At 35.8% G+C, this 27,474-nt stretch overlaps 1 protein-coding gene across 3 annotated transcripts in view; it reads right to left on the reverse strand.

Moving 5' to 3' along the window:
- BMPR1B (bone morphogenetic protein receptor type 1B) overlaps positions 1-27,474 on the reverse strand; it is a 422,111-nt gene that overhangs the window by 57,263 nt on the left and 337,374 nt on the right. For all 3 annotated transcript variants that reach the window (XM_066232955.1, XM_066232952.1, XM_066232953.1), the window contains one exon: positions 5,813-5,969. In XM_066232955.1, the coding sequence (XP_066089052.1) occupies positions 5,813-5,955 (143 nt within the window). In that variant the 5' untranslated portion in view covers positions 5,956-5,969. The remainder of the gene's footprint in view (positions 1-5,812; positions 5,970-27,474) is intronic.

The following is a 27,474-nucleotide window of genomic DNA, read 5'->3' on the forward strand; positions in this document are numbered from 1 at the left end:
TTTTTTGGTCCCCAACAGGCACATATTTCTCTGGAATACCATAGGGTGCACCTGGAAATCTTCTAGGGCACACCAGTGTGCCGCGGCGCACACTTTGAGAACCACTGATCTAGCCTGTCTGTAGTCTTTGCAACTGCAATATTGAACAGATAACATGCAGGCCATCTTTTACTGCTTCCCGCAGGGCAGGCATCCCATCAGAGCAGGAACCAACAAACCCCTTCATTGTTATTCTTACCATGTTAATTGCTGTTAACTATCTTATTCCTGCCTGTGAAAAAGAAGTTTAAGTATATACATTTTACCCCCCCCCCTTTGCTTTCTCCTGGCTCCCTAATCTATCACCAATCAATTTCATGTAACTTCCTTATGTCTTCCCCCTTTGATTCTGAAATAAATAAGTGGTGAAACCACCATTTTCCAGAGCCTTTTCTCAATCCGTTGAGACTTTGCTTTCTGCCAGCTGTTGACAGTTTGGCTCATATAAACTCATACAAAATTCTTACAGATTTGGAAATTTCTTACATCGACACAATACATTTAAAAAAATTCTTTTAGATTTTATCTATTTTTAAAAAAAGAGGAGAGGAAGAGAGAGAGAGAGAGAGAGAGAGAGAGAGATGGGGGGAGGAGCAGGAAGCATCGATTCCCATATGTGCTTTGACCCGGTAAGCCTGGGGTTTCAAACTACAGACCTCAGTGTTTGAGGTTGATGCTTTATCCAATGTGCCACCACAGGTCAGGCTACTGTTCACACAATACATTTAGCTCTGTAGAATCCAAATAATAGAAAACAGGAAAAAACAGAGCATGTAATTTGTAGTAAGTATTTTTAAATTTATTTTTTTAATCAATAATTCATTTTCATTGTATTTTAGAAAAGTATCTGTGTACAACTGTGTGGGGTAATCTCTGTTGAAAGAGATAGCTTGAGAAGTACCAATCTGAAGGTCAAAGAGCAGAGCCTGGGCTTACAGAAACAGAGGAAGAAAGGCCTGGATTTGTTCTAGGTCTTAGGGCACAGGAACAGAAGTAGCCCCTGTGATTCATCCACAATTGATCTCAGTGTATGGGAGACTCAAATGGAGTCAATACATCAATTAGCAAATTACAACAATTAGCAAAATGGATGTGCATTTTACTCAAGAGGTAATATTCGCTTATTTGAAAGCCAGTGTCAAGGGTTGGCTGCTGGTCAAGGATTCAGGACTTTGGAATCTAGGCCACAGTTTTTTTCATCATACCAGCATGAACAGTGACCTAGGAAAATTACTTAATCCCTCAGAGCTTCAGATTTCTTACCTGAAAAATACAGATAATGTTAAATTTTTCATGGGAATGCTATGTTTAAAGATAGGTGAAAGTAAGCATGCCAGTGTTTATAAATATTCCAATAGCTCAATAGATACTAGTTTTCTGTCCACTTCTACAAGTTAACTGATTCATGTTGACTGTCATGGTATATCTACTTTTATTTTAAGGGTTCCTTGTTACTGTTGCTATTTTCTTTGTTGTTGTTGTTGTAGTTTGCTTTCTTTTTCTTGTCTACCATGAATCAAAGGTTGAAACCATATAATTCACAATCCGTTCCCATCTAGCTTCCATCTCTACTTCCACATTAAACATTTCTAAACTTCTGTTATTGAGGTCAATAATGTGATTGCTGTACTTTAGTTCTTACCCTATTTGACCTCTCACAGCATCCTGTAAACTTCAGTGACACTATTCTCGCTGCTCCACTGATAATTCTGAGTCTCCTGCGGAGAGCTTCCTTTACCCGAGCATTAAATGCCTCAGGGCTCAGTCCTACTCCAGTAGGTTCTCAACTCTTCAGGGCCCACTATAGCCACAGCCCCTTTGACTTTGAGCTTGACTCTGACCCTTGATTTGATAAATGGAATTTTAGAGGACATGACACAAACAGAAGTTTTAAAAGTTTGCTCCCTACCTAAGAGAAAGAATATATCCCTTGCTATCTGTTGATCCAAGAAGAATGAAGAAACATGTGGAGCAGGCCTGACCTCAAGCAGCAGCCTGAAGCCAAGGGCACCCAATATGGCATAGCCCAACACAGCCACAGCCCACGTGCAGACCCAGAAATAAGAAAACTAAATGTCTTTAGTTGTAAGCCGTAGTGATTTTGAGTCTGTTTGCTGTTTGCTTCACAGAAAAACCTGACTAATGTTTTACTCATTCTGTATTTTCTCGCCAACCTCTTATCTGAGCTCCAAATCCACACTCTGCACCTACCCTTTGATATCTCCACCTGGATGTGTCCAAAACTACATATTAAACTCACCATGTCCAGATTGGAATTTGACTATATTCTTCTGTCCTCCTGCATTTAAAAGGCTACACTATGCATCCAAATGTACATCCAGAGACTTGTGAAGCCCCTCCCATATCCAATGCATCAGCATAAAAATTTCCCTCTAATACACCTAATATTCTTCAGAATAGAAAATTTTTTTATGAAAGCATATCAAACCACATCAATCACCACTGCTACTCCTGCTTAAACTTTTCCTTCAATAGCTTCCCATGCTCTCCGGAATAAGATGGACATGTGTAACTCAGCCCATCAGGCAATTGGTAGCCTTTCTCCTGTCTCCAGGTTCAACTCCTTCCACAGCTCCTCCAGCTCCCTGTCCTCTAGGAAAATCAGTCTTCTTTGAACTTGTCCAGCTTCTCCTTCTCACTGCAGAGAATCTGCATTACAGTTAACCCTGCCTGAATACTGTCTTCCTAATTAACTTATAACACTTCAATGGCCTATAAGGAAAACAAGACAAAATATTTGAAGTTGAAATAATTTCAGAAAGCATGAACATATGATCACCAGACTATTGGTTAAATGGCACAAATTTATTCTTAATTATGACAGGATCTGACAAAAAAAAAGAGTAAGATATTCCCCAAATATGCTTCCTCCTGCTAACTTTCTTCAGGAAACTTTGTAAAACTCCTGATACTTTTTAAATTTATTACAAAAAAGGTACTATTTCCCAGAAAATACTGTCTGGGCTTTGGAATCATTTTACCTTTCAAGACTCAGTGAATTTGGGACCTGAAAACTGTATAATTACGTTGACTAGTGTCAAGCCAATACATTCAATTAAAAAAAAAAGGAGGCCCTGGCCGGTTGGCTCAGTGATAGAGCATCAGCCTGGCATGCAAAAGTCCCGGGTTCGATTCCCGGCCAGGGCACACAGGAGAAGCACCCATCTGCTTCTCCACCCCCCCCTCTCCTTCCTCTCTGTCTCTCTCTTCCTCTCCCGCAGCCAAGGCTCCATTGGAGCAAAGATGGCCCGGGCGCTGGGGATGGCTCCTTGCCTCTGCCCCAGGCACTAGAGTGGCTCTGGTCGCGGCAGAGCGATGCCCCGGAGGGGCAGAGCATCGCCCCCTGGAGGGGCTGAGCATCGCTCCCTGGTGGGCATGCCGGGTGGATCCCGGTCAGGAGCATATGGGAGTCTGTCTGACTGTCTCTCCCCGTTTCCAGCTTCAGAAAAATACAAAAAAAAAAAAAAAGGAGCCTCAGTGATCCCAACCTTGTTCTATCATACAAGAGCCAAGTCCCTGACCTCTCTGGATCATAAACACCTTCAGTCTAATGGTAAGAAATAAACATTCCCTACCACACTTTTTGCTGATTAAATGATATATATACTTGGGATTATACCCTCCCTGTGTCATTCAATTAATATATATTTCTTGAGCTATATATTTTATGATAGACTGAGAAGCTTGTATCAGATTCCAGTTCAAAGAAAACTTAAAAAAAAAAAAAAAAAAACAGGTTTCAGGAAGAATAAAAGCATCCAACCTCATGCTCCTTTCTGGATAAGGAGGTCCCCAAATAGCTGCCTGGATATTCTGTCTGGATCTAATGTACCAGCCCACCTCCTTATCTGGCTTCATTGTCCTTCTTGAGGGAAGACTATGCTTCTCTGGCATTTTAACTTCTGAAGTCTGCACTTGTTTGGTTATCTCAGCCACTTCTCCCTGGCAAACTCTGGCTTCTTCATGGAACACTGTTGGCTTCCCCAGGGCAGAAAATGCGGCTATAGTGACCAGCAAAATGGATGTGGTTGCATAAAGGTGTATATGGAGGAAAGAGGCAAACTGTCCAGTTTCACATATTAGAAAATATTTATACAAACAATGATCTGCGAAGGAGTTTCTTCTCTAGTACTCTGACAATGTCTTTCCAACCAGATGGTATACTCTCAGTAGTTCAAGTACTATAGTTTCCAGTTTAAGAATAACTGTAGCTCCTTAGGCGTTCTTTCCAAAATACTAATACTAGCCAACATGACAAATGGTTAAACAAAATTTAACAAAAAGCCACACACTTGATACTGTTGCTGATGAATTCATTTTGGGGATTAGGTTTTTTAAAAGAAAATACCGTATTTTTTGCTCCATAAGATGCACCTGACCATAAGACACACCTAGAGTTTTAAAGAGGAAAATAAGAAAAGAAATATTCTAAACCAAATGGTGTGTTAAAATATTTAACAAAATACTATAGTTTTCACTCCATAAGACGCACAGGCATTTCCCCCTCCACTTTTGGGAAGAAAAAAGTGCGTCTTATGGAACAAAAAATACAATAATTGGTTTTTGCTCAACAAGGTGCCTTGGACCTATGCTCTATAATCACGTGCATGAGTGATGTTTGGAGGAAGAATCTCTAACAAGACAGGGTTGTCCACTCTCTCCACTCTTATTTAATGTGGTGCTAGAGGTTCTAGCCAGAGCAATCAGACAAGACAAAGAAATAAAAGGCATCCATATCGGAAAAGAAGAAGTAAAGGTATCACTTTTTGCAGATGATATGATCCTATACATTGAAAACCCCAAAGAATCTACAAAAAGACTACTAGAAACAATAAACCAATACAGTAAGGTCGCAGGATACAAAATTAACATACAGAAGTCAATAGCCTTTCTATATGCCAACAATGAAACATTTGAGAACGAACTAAAAAAAAAAAAAAATCCCCTTCACGATTGCAACAAAAAAAAACAAAATACCTAGGAATAAACATAACAAAGAATATAAAGGACTTATATAATGAAAACTACAAACCATTGTTAAGGGAAATCGAAAAAGATACAATGAGATAGAAGAATATTCCTTGCTCTTGGATAGGAAGAATAAATATAATCAAGATGGCCATATTACCCAAAGCAATATACAAATTTAATGCAATTCCCATCAAAATTCCAATGACATTTTTTAAAGAAATGGAACAAAAAAATCATCAGATTTATATGGAACTATAAAAAACCCCGAATAGCCAAAGCAATCCTAAAGAAAAAGAATGAAGCTGGAGGCATTAAAATACCTGACTTCAAACTATATTATAGGGCCACGACAATCAAAACAGCATGGTATTGGCAGAAAAATAGATGCTGAGATCAATGGAACAGAATAGAAAGCCCAGAAATAAAACCACATATAAGCTATATGGTGAAATAATTTTTGATAAAGGGGCAACCCACAATGGAGAAAAGAAAGCCTCTTCAACAAATAGTGCTGGGAAAACTGGAAAGCCACATGCAAAAGAATGAAACTCGACTACAGTTTATCCCCTTGTACTAAAATTAATTCAAAATGGAGGAAGAATCTCAGAGCCTCATTTTGTGGAAAATGCAACTCAATGTTTCTCTAAAAACAGGCATATCTTTGAGAATCAGTAGGCTTAGGCACTATTTCCCAAAATACAGTCTTGGAAACACCATCAGCATACAATTCTCTAGTCATGACTTTCTGTTGAAACTAGGTTTTAAAAATTTATGTACCAACCTGCAAATATTGTTGACTGAGTCTTCAGGACAGTGGTGGTGGCATTTACAACGCAAGATCTTTGGACGAGGAGTGGTGGCTGTACTCTCACCATCCTCTTTCTTGCCTCCCACGTTTAATTTTCCTGAACTTCGCAAAAGCATGTTATCAAGGAATTCTGTGGAAAAGAAGAAAGAGGAAGCATTTAAGCAGCTGTGAGATGACCCAGTCGATGTCTTCTGTTCAAAGAATAGGGTGATAGCAAACAAAATCTTAGAGTTTCCTGATGTTTAATGATTTAATTGAAAAACAGATATTTTGATATTTTTGATACTAAAAATTATACTTTCTATAAATAAGAGATTAGATAGTTATGAATGACATATATAACTATATGTTTCATATAGAATATAGAAATTCCCAAAATCCTTTCATTAAATTACAATGATTATATTTGAATACAAGGAGCTCAATGAGACATTAGTTTACAGATTATCTTTACTCTGTATTGTAATACTATGGGTAATTATTATTCTTCCCATTTTCAGATAAGAAAACTAAGACTATAAGTTTAAGTGATCTTCACACATCTAATAAATCATGAAGTCAGCCTTTATACCCCAATTATTTGGGCCCTAAAACTCTTTCCAGCATTCTATTTTAGGGGTCTCTTTCAGGAATTTTTAAAACAAATTATTATAAATATTTAACCTGAAAAGTTGAGTAGGAAGATAAAAACTTAAGAAACATTTCAAAAGATACAACTTCCCACAGCTTTTACAGGCAAAAGTGCTTATCTACATTAGTAGCAATGGTTCTACTTTTTTTGTGTGTGACAGAGAGAGAGAGACAGAGAGAGGGACAGAGAGAGATAGACAGACAGGAAGGGAGAGAGATAAGAAGCATCAATTATTTGTTGCAGCACCTTAGTTGTTCACTGATTGCTTTCTCCTATGTGCCTTGACTGGGGGGCTCCAGCAGAGTGAGTGACCTCTTCTTCAAGTGAGAGATCTTGGATTCAAGCCAGTGATCTTTGGGCTCAAACCAGCGACCATGAAGTGCATTTACTCACACTCAAGACAGAGACCCCATGCTCAAGCCAGTGACCAGGTGCTCAAGCCAGGTGAGCCTGCTCTCAAGCTAGTGACCTTGAGGTTTAGAACCTGGGTCCTCTGCTTTGCTAAGTACCAGTAAAATGACCTTGGATAACTATAAGCAATATCACTATGTATCACTTCCTTACCCTTAAAATGGAGATAATTATAAGCACCTACCTCATATCAAGAGCTTAGAATGTATATGTTACATAGTAATATTTGATAACTTGTAACTAATATTAAGAAAATAATATACTTTTTTTTTGGTATTTTTCCAAAGTTAGAAACTAGGAGGCAGTCAGACAGACTCGCGCATGTGCCCGACAGGGATCCATTCAGCATGCCCACCAGGGGGCGATGCTCTGCCCATCTGAGGTGTTGCTCCGTTGCAGAGGGAGCCATGCTAGCACCTGAGGCAGAGGCCATGGACCCGTCCTCAGTGCCTGGACCTACTTTGCTCCAATGGAGCCTTGGCTGCGGGAGGGGAAGAGAGAGAGAGAGAGGAAAGAGAGGAGGCAGGGTAAAGAAGCATATGGGCACTTCTCCTGTGTGCCCTGACTGGGAATCTAACCCGGGACCTCCACACACTGGGGCCGACGCTCTACCACTGAGTCTACTGGCTAGGGCTATACTTTTTTTTTACATTCTAAATAATAAGACCATGTTTCATTATTTAACATACTGGTAGTTTTCATATTTTCCTTCTTTACTACCACTACTTTTGGAAAGGAATGATATTCAAGAAGGGGTCATGCATTCATTGGTATCTATTATGTTTCTTGGCACTGGGGTAAAAGCTCTCATAAATGGAATGTCACTGCACAAATTGTCAGCCTGAGCAATGTTACTTTTAAATTTCTCTCACAACACATCCAGCTGACCTAGAATTAAATCAAATATTAACAAAATATTATCAGATTATCAGACTAAAAAAATTAAATTCTAGGCCAAAGTGCATATACATAATAGATATATACAGTGTTCATGTGTTACTTTTTAAAACCTACAAACAGATTTGGTTACATAAGAAAATGAGAAGTTTAGAAAAAGATCTGTGGTGACTTCTTTTTTCATTCGTAAAATGATGAAAATGAGGTATTTAAATTACATACTGTTTCCTTCCATTTTGACCCCTTCTCTTTGATATTAAAAACAAAATAATAAAATTTCGTTTATTATGCATATATCTACTTAGCAAATATTTACCAAGTGCCTATCCCGTTCCAGACACAGACTCTAGGTAGAATGAACTAAATGTACACAGAATTAACCATTTGGTGTGAAAAGTTATTAAATAAAATGTTTACATAGAATTGTCTACATTAGAAAGGAAATATCACCATACCATTGGAAATAGATATTGTTCTGTAAGAAACATTTTAACCCTTTGAATAGTACGAACGTTCATGTACATCCTCGTGCCTCTTGACCATCCAGAGTACGATCGTACATGTGTAAAGCAACATTAGAAAAAGGCAAATGTATGTTCTTTCTGTTTCCATAAATTGGTTATCAAACAAACATGATTTTAAGTTAATAAAACTGTAACTGGAACTAATTTCATTTTTTGAAAAAAAAACTCACACCCAGGAGTCAGCAAGCAGGAAAAATACTCACTACTTCAAGGGCTAAAGGAGTCACAATTTCTTCACATTTAAAATTTATTTAAATTAAAGAATGATATAAATTCAACTATAATAGGATTCTTTGCAATATTGCTAAAACAGCCTATGTTATAAAAGATGGTAAGTTAGCTCTCTAAAATGAGATTCCTATGTAGCCACTAAAATGTTGATATAGAAGTGTATTTATTGACAAGAAAGAATATTAAAATATATTTTTTATTGAGGATAGGCTTCTTTTTAATAAAAATTATATATATATATATATATTTTTTTTACAGGGACAGAGAGAGAGTCAGAAAGAGAGGGATAGATAGGGACAGACAGACAGGAACAAAGAGAGATGAGAAGCATCAATTATCAGTTTTTCGTTGCAACACCGTAGTTGTTCATTGATTGCTTTCTCACATGTGCCTTGACTGCGGGCCTTCAGCAAACCAAGTAACCCCTTGCTCGAGCCAGAGACCTTGGGTTCAAGCTAGTGAGTGTTTTGCTCAAACCAGATGAGCTCGTGCTCAAGCTGGTGACCTTGGGGTCTCGAACCTGGGTCCTCCACATCCCAGTCTGACGCTCTATCCACTGCACCACCGCCTGGTCAGGCAATAAAAATTATATTTTAATAATAGAAAAATCAGTTAAAAAATAAATCTACAGCCTGATCTGTGGTGGCTCAGTGAATAAAGCATGGACCTGGAACACTGAGGTCACTGGTTCAAAACCCTGGGCTTGCCTGGTCAAGGCACATACGGGAGTTGATACTTCCTGCTCCTCCCCCTCTTCTCTCTCTCTGTCTCTCTTTCTCTCTACTCTCTCTCTCTCTCAAAATGAATTTTAAAAAATCTAAAAAACATGAATCTACAATATAAAAGAGATCAAGAGAAGACACTAGCAATAAAAACCTGGAAAGCAAGACAAGCAGATACAGATTTAACAAAACCAAAAATGTTGATCCTAAGCCAAGGGTGGGCCAAGAGGCAAAACAGTTTTACTACTCAATCCCCAAAGGGTCCAGAAAGACACCACCTTACTTTAGAAGTGACAGAGAAAGGAATATAAAAAACAGTTGGAGGCTGAAATCTGTTTTCGAAGTTGTTAGAGCTTCACTTACTCTTTCCTAGTCCCTACAGGCTAGTAACCATCCTTCCCCACCCCTGCAGAAGTCTGGAAGAATCAATCTGATCTACATATCACTAGATGACTTGTTTTACCTTTCCACCATTAAGGTGAGGAACCATAGGAAACCAAGCATAGAGGTGGGCAAGACACCACCCTGCTATAATCACTCAGTGAACATTTATGCTGATGTTGACTCCTCCCATTACTACCGCCCCCACCACCATCCCACATGGCTCCCAGGACTCATCGCAGCCTAACTCATGCCTTCTTTATTCTGGAACCTGACCAGGTCATAAACAAGTAAATACCTTTAAAAAAAAAAGGAGGGGTATTAAAAGTTTCTCAGTTAAACAGTCCTACAATATTATCCTATAGTGAGGCCCACAGGTGATTCAATTTACCCATGTGCACAGAGCTTATCAGTTTTCATAATGCTCCATTCTCTTTTTTATAATGACTAATTCAAAGTCACTAGATATCCTCAAACATCAAAGACCTGGAACAAAACAAATATACAGACAAAGCCATTTGAAAGTAACATTATTTGAAAGTAAATAAAAACTTACAAACTTTTATTAATACTTTCAGCTTATAACAATACATGATATCAATGAAACAAGGATGTGTTGCTATATATAATAAGGAACTCTAAAAATAAAACTGCATAAATAAAAATCTCAGTAGGTGAGTTGAAAAGAATAAGATTAGAAAATCTCTCATAATGTAGAGTAAAACACAAAGAAAAAGTTAATTAAATGAAGGCATCAACACAGGAAATCCAATATCTGAATAATAATAGTTCTAGAAGAGACTTGAGGAAATAGAGGGGAGGAAATCATCAAATAAATAAGTCATGTATGTTTTCCATAATTAAAAATCATTATTTTCAAGTTTGAAAGAACCCATAGATTATACAAATAGACCTACACCTAGGTACGTTATGCAAAATTTTATAACCCTGGAGACAAAGAGAGATTCCAAAGTTTTAGAAAGAGAGAGAGAGAGAGAGAGAGAAAAAGAGTAAGAGAGAACTCAATACCTGGGCAAATTATAAATCAACTATGAGGATAGGGAAAAAGCATTTTAAGATTTTCAAGGTCTCAGAAATTTATCTCCCATGTACCTTTCTCAGAAAGTTATTGTAGAAGATGCTCCACCGAAGTGAAGGTGAAAATAAGAAAATAGAATATAGTCCTGCTGCCTGACCTGTGGTGGCACAGTGGATAAAGCATTGACCTGGAATACTGAGGTCGCCAGTTCACAACACTGGGCTTGCTGGGTCAAGGCATGTATGAGAGTTGATGCTTCCTGTTCCTCCCCCCTTCTCTCTTTCTCTCTCTCTTTCTTTCTCTGTACTCTCTCTAAAAAATGAATCAATAAAATCTAAAATAATAATAATAATAATACAGTTCTGCTAATTGGAGACCGAACTCAATATAAAGGTATAAGTAGATCAATAAGATGAAATCTATACATTGTACCTAAGAAACAATCAGGCCATACTGAAGCAGAGCAAAAGCCTCTGGGAGCGATATCTCCAAAAAGTTGATATTAATAGAATAATTTATGTATTTTAAATTTAAACTGATTGAGAGTTTAGAAATGAATTTGTGATAGGAACATAGGAAACCATGGAAACAAGTAACCTTTTAATTCCATATATATAAATGATGGGAGACAAAAATACGTGTGTATGTAGTGGGGGGTGAGAGTGGTAAAAGACAGCTAAATCCTTATCTTCAATAGTGGAAATTCAAAAATAATGACTAATATCGAATAATCAAGAGGTAAAATACCAAAAGAATGAAAAAAAAATGTAAATAGTTACTATTGGATACAGGTTTGTTGGGAAGATTCTTTTTTAAAAAATAGAAATAAGGTTCTTTAAACTATGTTAAAACAAATAAAAAACATGTTTAAAAATATGCATCTCATATAATGATCCCAGTGTAGCTTGTGTGTGCGAGATAAATTGATGGAAAAATTCACATCTATAAGAATGTTGATGAAATATACGCGGATCCTACTTCTTGTAGAAAAATATAGTATCTCGGTGTGGGAATACTGAATTTGGTATCATGAAATTTTCAGTTTGCATTCATTAGGGCTGTAATTCCTGTTTTTATATCAGCATGGATCTATGGAGTAGCAATAGATAATGGTTGGAGCTATTTAAAAACATTTTCAAATTGCTTCTCAGTTTAAGACAGAAGTAATCAGTCTCATACACTGATGTGGAATGAAGAATATCAGTGAACAAAAAAGAATTGGGAAATCATAAAGGAATACCCTGCCAAGAAGAAGGAAGTTTCCTTGACAATCTTCATTATAGGATTCACCACTGGAACAATAAACAGTTTTGTTATAATACTAAATCCATGTTTTATGTGTTTGTATGCATGTGAATTTAAGTTTGTGGTAAATCTACATACCTGATTCTATACTGCAGCTTATCAACAATCTATTCCCTGGTATTTTGTAGAACATTCAAAGTAAACTAGTTTAGTTATTATTAAGGAAAGATACCTAAGTCTAGTAGCTCCAAGCAACTTTTATAGTCAACTCTTGGCTCTCAAACACCGAACAAATCAAGTAAGAGCCATCCTTTCTATAAAGATTATGAAGATAAAATATTGTTGCATAACCTTTTCAATATTACTTAATATTTAACATGCAGTATAAATAGATATATGCTATTTTACCAGAAACATATTCAAAAGAACAAAAAGGTAAAAAAAGCAATGTTAGTTCATAATACAGACAGTATTTCTATAAACTGAGTAAGATGACATTATGACTGCACATGTAAGGTAACTACATACAACATGATCTGAATAACTAAAACTAGCAAGATGAGATAATGATTGCTTTTAATTAGCATTATTAAATAAATGAATAGTTAAGGACAAATCTGAGACATGCAAAGAGTTCACTTGCTTTTGCTAAAATAATCAAATTGAGGGAGTAACTTAATGTAAAAGTGTGCGATTGTACTTAGGAGCCAATTAATTTATGTGTGTTTAATTTCCTATGAAATGAAAATCATTGTCACACAATTCACAAGATTTCCAATCACAGACAAAATTAAAGTATTTGAGTGATAATTTGGAGATTAGTAAACAAATGGGAAGAGAAGCAGCAGTTGAATGAAACAATCTGATCAGACTCACTTTGAAAGCTAAGAACACTGCAGATCTCCTTAAGTGCTAGTCCACATTTGAGAAAAAGGGCCAATGAGAAATTAGACAATTGCGTTACTGTTATCTATATGAAAAAAGATTTGTAGAAAGATCACTTTTATATAAACTCAGACTGAATTTGTGCAAAATTCAGCCAGCCTCACACACATAAGCGAAGCATTTTCAATCCAAAACAAGACGGAACACATCAGCTAAGACAGGAAAAAAGGCAATTAAATGCTTGTACAAAGAATAATCATTTTATAGAGACATGAATTTAGCCTGATAATAATGATACTGAAGTAAGAGCTAGAAGAAAAGACAAAGATATATATTTGTAATAAATGTGAACATCCAGATGAAAAGTTGAATAGCAATAATTAATTATCCTGCCTGATTAGGCGGTGGCACAGTGGATAGAGTGTTGGACTGGGATGCAGAAGACCCAGGTTCGAGACCCCGAGGTCACCAGCTTGAGTGCGGGCTTATCTGGTTTGAGCAAAGTGCACCAGCTCGGACCCAAGGTCGCTGGCTTGAACAAGGGGTCACTCGGTCTGCTGTAGCCTCACAGTCAAGGCACACATGAGAAAGCAATCAATGAACAACTAAGGTGTTGCAATGAAAAACTGATGATCGATGCTTCTCATCTCTCTCCGTTCCAGTCTGTCTGTCCCTATCTATCCCTCTCTCTGACTCTGTCTCTGTAAAAAAAAAAAAAAAAAAAAGAATTATCCCAAATATTAGATGTCTGATTATGATAATTATCAAAATGTCTTTTTCACATTTTATTTTTAATATCTTACCATTTGAAACACAAAAAAGTAGACTTTAAGAGATAGTAAGGTTTATTTAGTTCACTCACTCAAATAATATAAACTCTTTATTCATTAGATCCTGTTACTTGATTCTGTGTTAACTTTTTTCTATATACAGAGACAGAAAGAGAGTCAGAAAGAGGGATAGATAGGGACAAACAGAAAGGGAGAGAGATAAGAAGTATCAATTTTTCATCCTAGCACCTTAGTTGTTCATTGATTGCTTTTTCATATGAGCCTTTCAGGAGAGGGAGCTCCAGCAGCATGAGTCACCACTTGCTCAAGCCAGAAACTTTGGGCTCAAGCCAACGACCTTGGGCTTCAAGCCAGTGACCTGTGAACTCAAGCTAGTGACCATGAGGTCATGTTTATGGTCCCAAGCTCAAGCCAGCGACCCTGCGCTCATGCCGATGACCTCAGGGTTACGAACCTGGTCCTCTGTGTCTCAGTCTGATGCTCTATCCACTGCGTCACCGCCTGGTCAGGCGATTCTGTGTAAATTTTATATAAAAGAGGCTAATCATTGAAAACAATTGGAAGATGACAGAACATTAAAGAAACATTAAGTATACTTTAGTACATTGTATTTTCTAAATCAGTAAGTTAAATCTTTAAATAATTTTTCCATCAAGGAAAGCTAAATAGTAAATGGCTTCTACTTAATTAAGTAGAACAGAAATTTAACAAAAACGATTATCTCTTGCCAACAGCATTTCCAGGCCATTATGTTTTTAAAATATTTAATAAGAGAATTATTAATAAACCTGAGAGAAAAACATAAGGGAAAAAAGACTGAGAAAAGTCAAAGTGTCTAAAATTCCTAAGGAATTAATACTACACTGAATAAATCACTATTTAGGAGCTTATTCCATATTTTAGTTTCTTTCTCTCTCCTACCCTCAATCCTCCCTCCCTTCCCCCACCTCTAAATTTTGAGCTCAATAGTGTGAATCTAGACAGTTCAAATGTTGTGTAGTTAGCTTAGCTGGTTACATTATATTTAACCCAGGTAGTTAATTATCCAAATTACTAAGATAATACAAAGCAGGGTATGTGGAAGCCAATCTAAAATTGGTTCTCATTTTTCCAAAGGACTGGTAGATTTTTAGGGAACAAATAAACCACAAAATTACTTCTACGCTTGTGCTTATATGTGTGTGTGTTCTTAATTAATCACAACTAAGTTATATTTCTTATGATTTTTATATGAGATAGATTAATAAATTTCCAAGCAAATGAATCACACTTCATGAAAAAACCTAATAATCAGCATGGAGTAATGTGTGGCTTCTAATCAGTTACAAAGGTTAAATAGAAAGTTATTAATCTTGAATATATTTTCTTGGATATATGTTACATTTATATAGACATTTCCAGCTATTTTGCATTTATTTGTATATAGTTACATAGAATTTTCCTATAGCATCTCTTCTTGCTTAAGTTAGGAAATAAGACAGAGTTCCTTTAAACTACTTATTTGGAATTAGTGGGAAATTATTGGCTGGAAACCTGGTATAAACACAATAAAATAACTCTTTTTGATGTGTAAACTTAAATCAATTTATTTAAAAATTTTTTCTATATTTTTATGTTATTAATTCTTCCATATGATTTTTTAAAAAGGAAAATGTAACAAGAGTTTATCAGAAAAAACAGAAGACACATAAAAAAAGTAAACTGTAAAAAATATATATATAATACTACTTCAACTCTGCAACAAATAAATTTTAACTTTTATATTCATCCATTACATCCCAAAGTATGTTTCAGCTATATTTAATTTTAATTACTTTCTAAGTAACATTCTTATCACTTCAAAAATGCCATTACAGTGAAGAGAATATCAGAATCCACTTCCCATTAAAACATATAGAAAACAACCTTTATAAACAACTTAGGTTATTTAAGGGAAATTAAGTATCAACACACAATAGGCTTAGAAATGAAGTTGAGTCTTCAAAATTCACTGAAAAATGTCATGATTATTTTGTGCCACAGGATCTAGTAGTAATTGTTTTCTTTCATTTTCTTTTTTAGCTCTCTGAATATATCAAAAATTAACAAAAAATTTAGTGCCTTCACTGTTCTTACCCCTCTACACCAGAGGGCAGGCAAGGAGCAAGCAGAGAAATTTAAATTCTTATCACATTAGTTTGCACTTAACTATTTTGGGTAAAAATATCAGTGAAAGAAAATTTTGAAAGTACTGAACTGGCCAGCAATGCTTTGAGAATGATTGATTAAACCCCTATCCATACTGTTATGATAATAAATAACATGAATCAATGCCCATTCCTGTTCATAACCAAAACTGATTTAAATATAGTGGTTCAAAATAAAATACACAGGAATAAAACTTGATCAGAGCTTAGAAACAATACTGATTTAAAAATAACTGTTAGTGATCTTAAATAATGAGTTTAAAGAGAAAACTAATTTTTATTTTCTTCACTTAAAACATGAATCCTTTCACTCAGTTTAGTGAATTATATAGTTTACTGTCTTTTAAGCTTCCTCTGTTTTCACTACCTAACCCTTTTGTTTCACTAACACATTTTCAAATAATTTTCTATGTTGTTTGCAACAAAAACTTAGAAAAAATATTTGAAAAACATGAAACCCAATGATAATAAAAAGTTGGGCTATGTGCCTAAATTCTTTTGTCAAGTAACAAAATGTAAATACAATTTTGATTCAAAAATACCAAAGCAAGAATTGCACGTCGTATACGGGAAAACTAGATTTTCTATTATTAACTGTGGTGTTACCTGCAGAGGAATTTTTCTCTTTCCAGAGTCCCAGGAGTCAGAGGGGAGAGAGACAAGGGAAGGTGCTGGTGGTGAGTTTCTGGGCATGCTATGGAAGGGGATGAATGTCAGCTTAGGACCCAATATCAGCTATGGTCATGGATTAGTGGACGCAGACTTGACCAGGATATGGGGTAAAACAGACGAAACAGTTCGAAGCCCAGCTTGGCTACTTACTTGCTTTTGGTCTTAGCAAGTCAGTTAAGACCAAAAGTGACCAAAAGTCACTTCCTTACAGAGGAGAGTGGCAGTATTCGTTGGTCTGCTGTGAGAACTGGATGAGATATTGTAAGTAGAGCACCTACTACATGCCTTGCACAGAGTGAGAGTGAATACCAGCAAATCGTTTTCTGTGCTACGAAAGCTTACTGTTGTTCATTTGTTTGTTTTCCTTCTTCAGATTTTTCTCTTTTCCTACTTCATGCTTTGGTCGTTGTTGTTCCCTTAGTCGCTGCTCCTTCATCTCCTCTGTTCCTACTTCTCTTCCTTTTCTTCTCTCCACATACCTTTTCTCTCATCCTGATTCTCCCTCCTCTTCAATTCTCTTCTCTATTACTTCATTTAACTTCCTTTTACTCTCCCTTTCTTTCTAGCTGCATCACTGTGAGCTAAAAGCCTATAAAAATAAAGAGCCTTTTGGTTTATGAAACATTGAAAGTTCGTTCGGGGCAACTAATATATTGTTATTAATTTTTCTTCCTCCCGTGGTACTTTCCTCTATCTCGCAATTGATCGTGAAATCCTTTCGCTCTCCACAGCACAATGGCCCATAGCACGGGAAGTGCCCTTAATAAAATAATCATCTTGTTGGTGAAATAAATCAACTACACGTGGAACATAGTGAGACAAATCAACTACATATGGAAAACCAAAAATAGTACACGAAAACAATAAAATAGATGTCATAATGCCACATATAATGTCAAATATAAGTAAGTTATAGGTAGAAGTGTGTAGGAAGAAAGATTACTATGGTGGCAGCAATCAACCACAATCTTTTATGGAAAACATAAGCAGTAAAACCAGGGAGACATACAGACAGGTTTTCAATTCAGTGGGTCATGGTTAACACCATTAAGTAGGTTAAGAAAAACACATTTTCTTTTAAAATGCTAGAGATGTACTGGCTGACTACAGAAACCAGGGCTTTTATCATAAAATATATCTATATGTTTCCAGTTAATGGCAATTGTTTCTCTTTTCACCATCCACAGCCACATTACCACATCACTCCTATTCTGCAGGATAATCATGTTTTCAACATTTTATCTTATAAAAGCACTGCCAAGAGACTCCAACACACCTGGATAAAAAGTGAAAACTTCAATCATTCAAGTGTTTTATTGTATGGAATACTAGATTATGATGTGCAAATCATGAAGAGATTACATATATAAATGTGAACAATTTATTCATTTATATTTGTTTTGTAGGTGATTGACACAGAGGTATGAGCTTAAGTATGCACAATATTCGATCATGAGAGTACTTATAGTTCTTTAGCTATCATGTATCCACTCTGTAAAGTTCAAATAACAGTTAGCCTTTCTTTCAGGTTTTAATATGTTTTTGAATTTGGAGAAAATCAACCAAAATGTCCAAATAAAATTAAAATCTCTGAAAATATTCTAAACACAACATGTTTATAAGTAGTTTAATACAAGTAGCAATTTAAGAAATAAGGAACTTGACAAGCATGTAGCCACAATGTTTAAAGACACTTTACCATCAAACTCAATCTATACCCATCCAACAGCATAATTATAGCTAATAGAATGATTTTAAAATTAAATCTCTGTATTTTAAAATATTTAATGTGTCTGTTCAAATCTGCATTGTTGGAAAAGAAACGAAAGCATAGCCTCTTTGACAATCATGTCTAAGAATCAACTGGGACTGGGCAGACTGCCAAGCCGGGAGCTGTGGTTCTATTCAGGGATCTTTCTATCAATGCTCTGCTTCACAGAGTTCTGAAGCTAATCAAAGGAGATGTTCAACTTGCCCCCCACACCAAAATTTACTTTGCAGCTCTGCAAAGCACTCCCCAGACAGCTTGATGTGTAAAACTGCTTTGAACAGACTCATATATGTAAAGAAGAGAAGTGACAATAAAGCCAGACAGAACAAAAACCAAATCACCATGCTCGTGCTATTCTTTTTCCCCAAAGAAAAAACCTGGAAAGCATTTAGGATCTCTCTGTTCCTGATGCTTTCTGTATCCTCTAATAGAATAATTGTTAAAGGATATTTTTGTTAAAGAGCCTACTGACCTAAAAATACACTATTCCAAGTGTTTAAATATCTCCAGCATAAAATACATAGACTATATATACTATCACCATCATCAATGAACTTAAAAACCTATTTATGATGAAACAATATGGAATAAGGACAACCAGCAATGAAATGACTTAAAACCTGAATTTTAGAATGCCATTATAGAGTTTTAAGAAAAAACTGTAGACTAAATAAAGAACTGTTCAAAACCTGCAATGCTATCTATATGGCTTTGTTTACACTTATGTTATGTTTCATAGAAAAGTTTTCTAAGACAGATAGATACCAAAAATGACATGAATTTCTAAAACTGCCTTCATTTCTGAGTATATACTTGACCTTGCTAAAATAATTTCTAACCTTGATCAAAAGTAAATGACTCAGTAACTCTTTTCAAAACATTCATTTGTTCTAATATCCAAATCCTTTATTTATACTTTAAAACATTTTACATTTTTAAAGACCGTATTTGCAAGGAAACAACCTCGACTTTTATAATCCGTGAATTTAGAGGTGTCTATCATAGATAGCAGAAGAATTCACAAAGTCAAAAAACTAGAAATGATTAAATTATACCACAAGAACTTTACATAGCCACAACACTTGATTTTAACCATGAAAATATTGGGGGGAAAATGTAGAGGCAAGAACAACGCCTCCTCCAACACATACGCAATGCAAAAGTTAAAACAATATACGTAAACATTTTAATAGTTTAAAAGTAACCTAAGACATACACTGCTGGGACAGCTGAACTAAACTGCATTTTCTTGCCACGTGATTTTTGTGCGTAAAATGTTTGACCCCCACGCCCTAAATTTTTCTGATTAACTCCCAATGCCAAGAAAGACTAAGTTCTATCATCTTTATTTGTATGTGCCAGAATTGGCTTAACTGATCTTGCTTACATTTTTCTGGAGAGGGAATAACAGCCTCTATAAGATAGAGAGTTTTTCCCACTACTCAGATTTTATTTCTGTGTGCTTGCTAGATCATTGCCAGGTTCCCGGGGATGAGACAGGAGGAGGAGGCACAGAATTGCTAGGGTTTTCCACTAAAAAGACCAGCACCGTAGGCAGCATTAATCCTGCACCTGTGATGTGTTATTCCGCAGTTAAGAAATGCAGTCCAGACTGTGGTTGCCTAATACAGCTCAGCTGTTTTTCTCAGTATGCCCTTTGATTATAAGCTGGCAAGAGAGATTATTCCGGTCAGGCACTGAGCTATGTTCGGGATACATGGCATATGACAGTGGAAAGGTAAAAGAGAAAGGAAACCTTAGAATCAAAAAAATAAATAAAAGGAAAGAAAAAAAAAAAGTCACTGACCACGGTGTATTATGTAACAGTGCCAGATGGTTAAAAGCTGCTTCTGATTATGTGCAAGGAAGAAAAATATATGACATTTAAATATCTAGAAACCTATTTTTTTATATTAGCCTTTGACTTGTAGAATGGTACTTCAACATGTAATTCTTAAGTTTATTTTAAAAATAAGCACAACTTCACAAATTGATCAGTTTCATAAACATTTAAAAATCTTTCCTTAAAGAGGTTTACATATATATATATATATATATATATAAATGCAGTAGTGGGATTCAAATAATTTAACAATCAGTTCTCTAACCTAATGACCATTTTAAGTATTAAAAACAACATACTGAAAGGTAGTTTATTATTTCATGTATTTAAATACTTTTAAATAAGAACAATAAAAGAGGTACATAAAACTAGATTATGTTACAAGACAGTTTAAAAATATTATGAAAAATATTAAATAATTCCTGAAAAAAACAATAAACTGTTATTTAAAATAATTCCATATTGTTTCTTGATTGGCATCCTTACTTCCTACTGAAGTATCAAACGCGAGGGAATTAAAATGTAGTATTTCATCACAGGTATAATGAGCCTTATGAAATGAAAAAATAAATATTACAGACATAGTTCTATCAAATTTTTTTCACCTATGGACAGAATGAACATTACTACGGGCGCTTAGAATACGCTGTTGCAGAGATGAACATTAAAAAAGAGTAAGGAATGTAAATTTGTGGCTTCCACATTGGGCGGCTGCCCAGGTGCCCACCTTAGAGAGAACCCTGATTACAGTAAGTGCCATTTTAACAACTGGATTGCTGAACTCAACAAAAATTTAGGTATTGATTCTGCTGAACCAGTGTGAACTGGCTAAATCACACCACTGACTAAATGTCAAACTCCTTTTATAACTTGGGGTCCTTCAAAATATTAGAAAACTGACAATCAAATGATTACCATTAATTGTATCTTTTAATTAAATCCACTATGTCATTTGACTTGACACAAAGGGTTTTATATAAAATGTATATTTCAGACCTAACTATCTAATTAAACATGTATGGGAAAGCTGCATAAAAGATTTATTTTAACCTAGCAGAAACTTACCAACAAGTCCAAATTTATTTAAGAACTAGTTTTTCATATACAAGACTGTCTACATAGAACTTTGGTTTCACAGAGATGAAGAGAAAATGACCACTATGCCCACAAACCTTAAAATCTAATTGGGGAGAGTAGAACAAAGGTTAACTTTTTCATTGTTCTTTTGTCATCAAAGGGTTGCTGACTCACACCACAACTTTCAGCTGTTTCCTTTTACACAGTCTCTAAACACAAAACCCTCTGGCTCCCACGCTAATATCCATGCCATTTTAAATAAATAATTTAAAACCTTATCCAAAAAAAGATACCCTTTCCTAACAGCAGATGGTATAAAAACAAAAACTAAAAAAGTTCATTTATATACACAAAAAAAGCTGAAATAAAAGAAAATATACTACCTTCAAAATGTAAACATAACTTAAATGGATATATTAAAGAAAATGCTCAATATATTATTTTTTCATTCATTAGATATTACCTGCTAAGTCAATCAGTCTATAAAAAGCATTATTAGGAAAATTCCACATTATATATATATTAGCAATAGAGTCCAAAGAAGTTCCTATATCCATTAAAACATTCTCTCATCAGAATCTGGTAAGTTTTATAGCTTTTTCATATATTCAGACTCTAGTGTTAGAGATAAGACTGCACTCAAAGTTCTAATAACACTCTGAGGCCAACTAAAAAAGTACAAAGATTTAGAAGGAATGATACAAAATGCTGTATTAATATTATCCTGTTCCCATAATCTGGTCTGCACATCCAAAATTAAATAAGATGTTGAATTTGGTGCTGGGTATGGGTGTGACTAGTGATATATAAACTCCTGATAGTTTAAGATAAAAATATTTTTCTGAAATTATTCTTAACTGGCCATTAAAACAGTGCTGAGATTCTGAACCACCATCCACTTTCCTCTAATTTATAGAAATAAGATTGCCAAAGGGCAATCTTGCTGACTTTTGAGCAGAAACACTGAGGAAAGGTCTGAATTATGACTCTGTTATTATAATGATTCTGTTATCTTAAATCTGATGATCGCACACTTTGGAACATTCTGGCCTGATGCTGCTCAAGCTGCCCTTTTTTGATAAACAAATGGCTTCAGTTTTCAAAACATCCTCTAAAAGTAATCTTATTTTTGAATTTTTTTTAATTGTATAAAGTCTAGTAGAGTCAGTGACTCAGGCTCTAAAAAGCCTAATTGATTTTACCTTTAAATTTTTCTTTTTCATTTTCTTTATCCGATTCACATCTCCTCATTTATATCCATAATGTACCTGCCCACACATTATATTCTAAGGTCAAAATGTTGCCTTCTTCTTTTAAATAATTATCAATGTGGGATCTCACAATAAACAACCAAAGAAAAAAAGAACAACAGCAGAAAAACCTGAATTTAAGATGCCACATGAAAAATAATTACCTTTCATAAACCCTTTCTTTGGATGTTTCTGTATTTTGAACCATACCCCCATAAGGAAGATGTATCTTTGTGTTATATATTTTTACCATGAAATAGACTAATAAATTAGTATGTAATCTTAAATTTCAATATTAGAATAAGAAGATAAATATATATTTAAAGCATATTCTATTTAAATGACCAAAGTGCTCCCAAACAACAGTAATACTAATGTGGAAGCAAAGGACAAAGCTGTCTTACATGGCCACTTCAATTAGAAAGATTTTCTGGTCCTGGCTGGTTGGCTCAGTGGTAGAGCATTGGCCTGGTATGTGAATAAATGTCCCCAGTTCAATCCCCGTCAGGGCACACGGAAGAAGCAACCATCTGCTCCTCCACCCGTCCCCCTCCCACTTCTCTTTTTCCCCTCTCTCTGTTTCCTTCCTGCAGCCTTGGCTTGATTGGTTCAAGCATATTGGCCCAGGTTCTGAGGATGGCTTCCTGGAGCCTCTGCCTCAGGTGCTAAAAATAGCTCAGTTGTGAGCATGGCCCCAGGTAGGCAGAGCATTTGCACCAGACAGGGGTTGCCGGGTGGATCCTGATCCGGGCTTATGTGGGAGTCTGTCTATCTCCCTCCTCTCACTTGGAAAAGAAGAAAAAAAAAATTAAAAATGAGGAAAGGTTTCCCATTCACAAAGAACATATATCAAACAAAATATTTTATCAAAATGTAATAGTTAGTACTTTAGCTATTAGGAAACCATTCTCCATGTTTACTTACAGAATGCCCTATTCTCTACCTAAATACCTGGAAACTAACATGGTGTGGGAGGCAAGAACTTTTATTATGTAATGAATTAGAGATTGTTAAAATTCATCCGTTTCAACTACTATGGGCATAGGATTGTTGATCCTCCTAGGAGCAGAGTCTCAGAGTTGTTTTTTGTTTTGCTTTCCCTAAAGAAAGTGAAAGATGATCTTTCAAAATCAATAAGCCCAACTTATGATAAATGATTAATCAAGTTATGTATATCCTCTCTCTTTCTTGGGAGACGTGTGTGTGTGTGTGTGTGTGTGTGTGTGTGTATGTTTTATCATTAAAATCATAGTAGCTTTTTGGTAGTAACATGAAAATTTCCTGTTGATTCCTATTCTCCCTCATAAAGTCAAATAGCCTAACAAGAAAAATATTAAACTTGTGCTAATTATTAATTAGACAGATAATCTGGAATAAAATAAATAACTGCAACAGCTACTTCCTAAAATTTTTTCATCATAGCACTTATCCATATGGCACTTGGTGACAGCTTTTGTGAGTGCAAAAATTGTGGTAAAGCACATATTTCTCTTCCTGTTTATACCAATAAGGGAGAAAAGAGCATTACCAATAGGCTCAAACAGCCCACCCACTCCCAACTGTGCCAGGCTCTTGCCTTTGTAGAGTTCAGTGTCTCCTTACTAGGAAGAAAGTATAAGCAGAGAGATCATTAGTAATGACATGTACACACTAGCTGATAATGTTGACTCACTTTAGGAACTATTAAACTATAAACACTGTGCTGAAAGCCATTTATCTGCATTTTTGGATAAACAGCAGAAGCTACTCAATTAAATAGATTGCAAGGAGTAAGTCGCTGATGCCAAACCAAGTCAAGCCTCATTTTGAAAAGGAAAATCTGTGAATTGAATAAAAATCAGTCTACGATTCCAGGGATGTTGAAATACAAAAATACTAAACAATATATACAAAAATATATTATATAAAATATATACTCTAAAAAGCCACTAATTCAGTTACCAAAGTTATTGCAGAATATTTTGAGTTCAAGGGAAATTCACTGATATTTGGTAAGTATTTTCCCTTATGTGACAACATTTTTGGTAATACCGATGCTGATGTTATCGAAGAAAGTTTTCCCTATCACTATGAAAATGGTAAGGTTGAATTAGGTCAATTTTATCAGTGCTATTCCTACTGACAAACAATTCAACTATTTTAAGAGAGAATTTCTAAAATGACTCCTCCCAAGAAAAAGAAACACAACATGAGTGCTATTTGACATGTAAATATATTCACATATTTCTATCTCTAGCATGTTCGAATGTTTCAAGAAAAACACCAATCTATCATAGAAACTGGAGGTTTGATTACAGCTGATTAGAGGGACCTGAGATAAATCAAGGCCCTCACTGCAATCAAAATCGGGTCTTTTCCACACCTCCCGATGTCAGAAGCTTTTCAAAACAATTAGAGGTCAGAGAAGAGAACACACAGGTGTGTGTTATGTCAACTACTGAAAGCAAGAACGGAAGGTTAGCCGGGAATCTGATCCCTCCACCAACACATTCTTGTGGGCATTACAAACGCTCCCTGAAGGAATATTACACTAATGCTGACTACTTTTAAAAAACATCCCACATCTCATTAGATGTATTTTTTAGCAGCATTGTTCAGAAGCATCTCTGCTAGTCACATCAAACTCACTGCCACCTCTTAGTAAACCTTTAATGTCTTCTTCCATGTCACCTCTTCTAACAGGCTGAACAATAATAAAATATTCAATATCAATAGACATTTAAGTGTTTGTCACATCATGAAAACTATGACAACCCACAAAAAATAAATAAATAAATAAATGTTAAGATATCGGTAACAAATGCTTAAGAATAATGGTCACTTGGTCTTGGGAAAATTATGTATTTTCCCTGCTGTTGTAACAACGTGCCTCGGACAGAGAGTTGGCAGTACTATAGCAAATCTTCAATTACCAGTGCTTACACTAAAAGGCAGTGTACACAGTCATTCAAAACCTGCAAAAAACACAAACAGCAACTTAAATGTGACATACCCTTAATTATTATTATTTTTTTTAAAAAACTAGTAACTGGAAGGAAAGAAAGCTGGACCCTTAAATGATTGGATTCCCAATCAAGATAGGAAAAATTCTGCCGACTAGTTAAATGACCTAATAGTCATAGATTTCTGATTATGTTAGCAATTATCCAGAATAATCACATCCAGACTTTACAAATTCATTATCAATCCTATTAACATGCATTTAAAAGATTTAGTATTTATATAATACTTCCTTTTCACACCCTCCCAAAATATGTCCACAGTAAGGATCCAAAAGTAAATTATTTACACAAAACCTGTCTTTTTGCCAAATGTTCCTGGTAGTTCCCAAACCTCAAAAATCTCTCACTACTGAACAATGCCCCAGCTAATGACAGAAAAAACAAACAAACAAACCTGAAACTTTTTCCTTTGTATTGAGTTTGAGAGAAAAAGGAAGGGAGAGAAACATCGACTTGTTAAATCCATTCATACCATGATTGGTTGATTTCTGTATGTGCCCTGACAGCAGACTGAACCCGCAACCCTGGAATGTCAGGGTGATGCTCTAACCAATTGAGCTACTCGGCCATTACATTTAAAACGTTTTTTCATTTTCTTTTTCTCAGCTCATTATCCAGTGACTGGACCAAGTGCTAATGCTCAGAGCAGGAAGCACAGTGCTACTTCTGAGCTCAGTATTGGAGGTTACTGATAAATTTACTTATATATTTCATAACTACTCATGTCAAGTTTTTCAGCTTTACTTCTCTTGTCAGTAAGCAGCATACCCCGAGGCCTTTTCCACCAATATTCCACAATGCATGAGTAATACAGGGCAGAGGCTCTCTCTACTTGACTATATGTGCAGAATATGCCATTTTAATCTGAGATCCTTCTCCGTCTTCCTTTTTCATTTGTCGTTTCCCAATCCCCACTGGCTTCTCAAAAACCTCAGTATTCTTGAGAACTCAGCTGTTTCCTCCCTCCCTCCCGCTCTCACTGAAAGGATAGGGAACACCAGGTGTAGAATATCCTTGTTTGCCCCCTTCCATTCAACACACACCTCCGAACTGTGAACTTCCATCCTCGCTTGTCATCTCAGGGGAGTTACCCCGCCATCTCTTCTCCCACGCATAGGACCACAGCCTCTCACAGAGGCTGATCTGCCTTCACACTTTACATCCTGGCCTGTGAACAAAGGGTAGTTTTCCCAGCCTAGGTCAGCCCGCCTGAAAAAGGGTTTTAGGACAAAGAGAGATGATTGTATTGAGAAGAAAGGGCAAAGAAACCCTGAAAGAAAAACTTGAGATGCCTATGCTTGTGCCTTTCTACCAATATGCAGTAACTTATATACAAAACACGAAACCAAGCACTGACTCGTACAAAAGGCCAAGTCACACGTGTAACAGGATAACTACATTCGAAACAGGTGTTAGAGTCATGGTTTCTTGTCCTAGCTTTGCACTGACTTGGACATCTCCAAATGGTCCAGAATGTTTTGTTTGGAAAAACAGCATGGTGATGATTTACCAAATAAGGCTTTAGGCAGTAAATATAGGTTTCAAAATATGTTTGTGGAAGGAATACCAATGAATGAGGCAGCTCACTAGAAAACACTCAGTCAAACATACCTGTGTAGATCAGGAATTTAATGTGAAAGAAATGACACCAAGTCAATACCACAATACAGTACTGCCACACTGTGACTGCTTTTCCTATGAGCGCATTCCCCGACGGGCAACAAAGAGAGTGATAATGGCTGTTTCTAAAGAAAGGAACCAGGGGAGAAAGTAGTGGCTGCTCTGGTAACCAAAATATTCCCAAACACTGTAACGTGTTATACCTCCAACTACTTCCAACTACTTCCTTTACCTAATAAAGAATTGGGAAAGGACTTCCAACCTCCCACTGCCTAAGACCATAACTAGGTATAGGCAGAAGAAATCAAAATAAATCCAAGCTTGCCTGTCTACAAACACAGGAAATCATTCACAACTTTTTGTTAGATATGGATGTATATATGGTTATCCTGGACTTCGTCCCCCTAATTTCATGCAGACTTTAAGGTTCACATCTACTTTTACATTTATAGAGAAT

Source organism: Saccopteryx bilineata, chromosome 5, assembly GCF_036850765.1.
Source record: "Saccopteryx bilineata isolate mSacBil1 chromosome 5, mSacBil1_pri_phased_curated, whole genome shotgun sequence".
Classification (NCBI taxonomy): Eukaryota; Metazoa; Chordata; class Mammalia; order Chiroptera; family Emballonuridae; genus Saccopteryx; species Saccopteryx bilineata.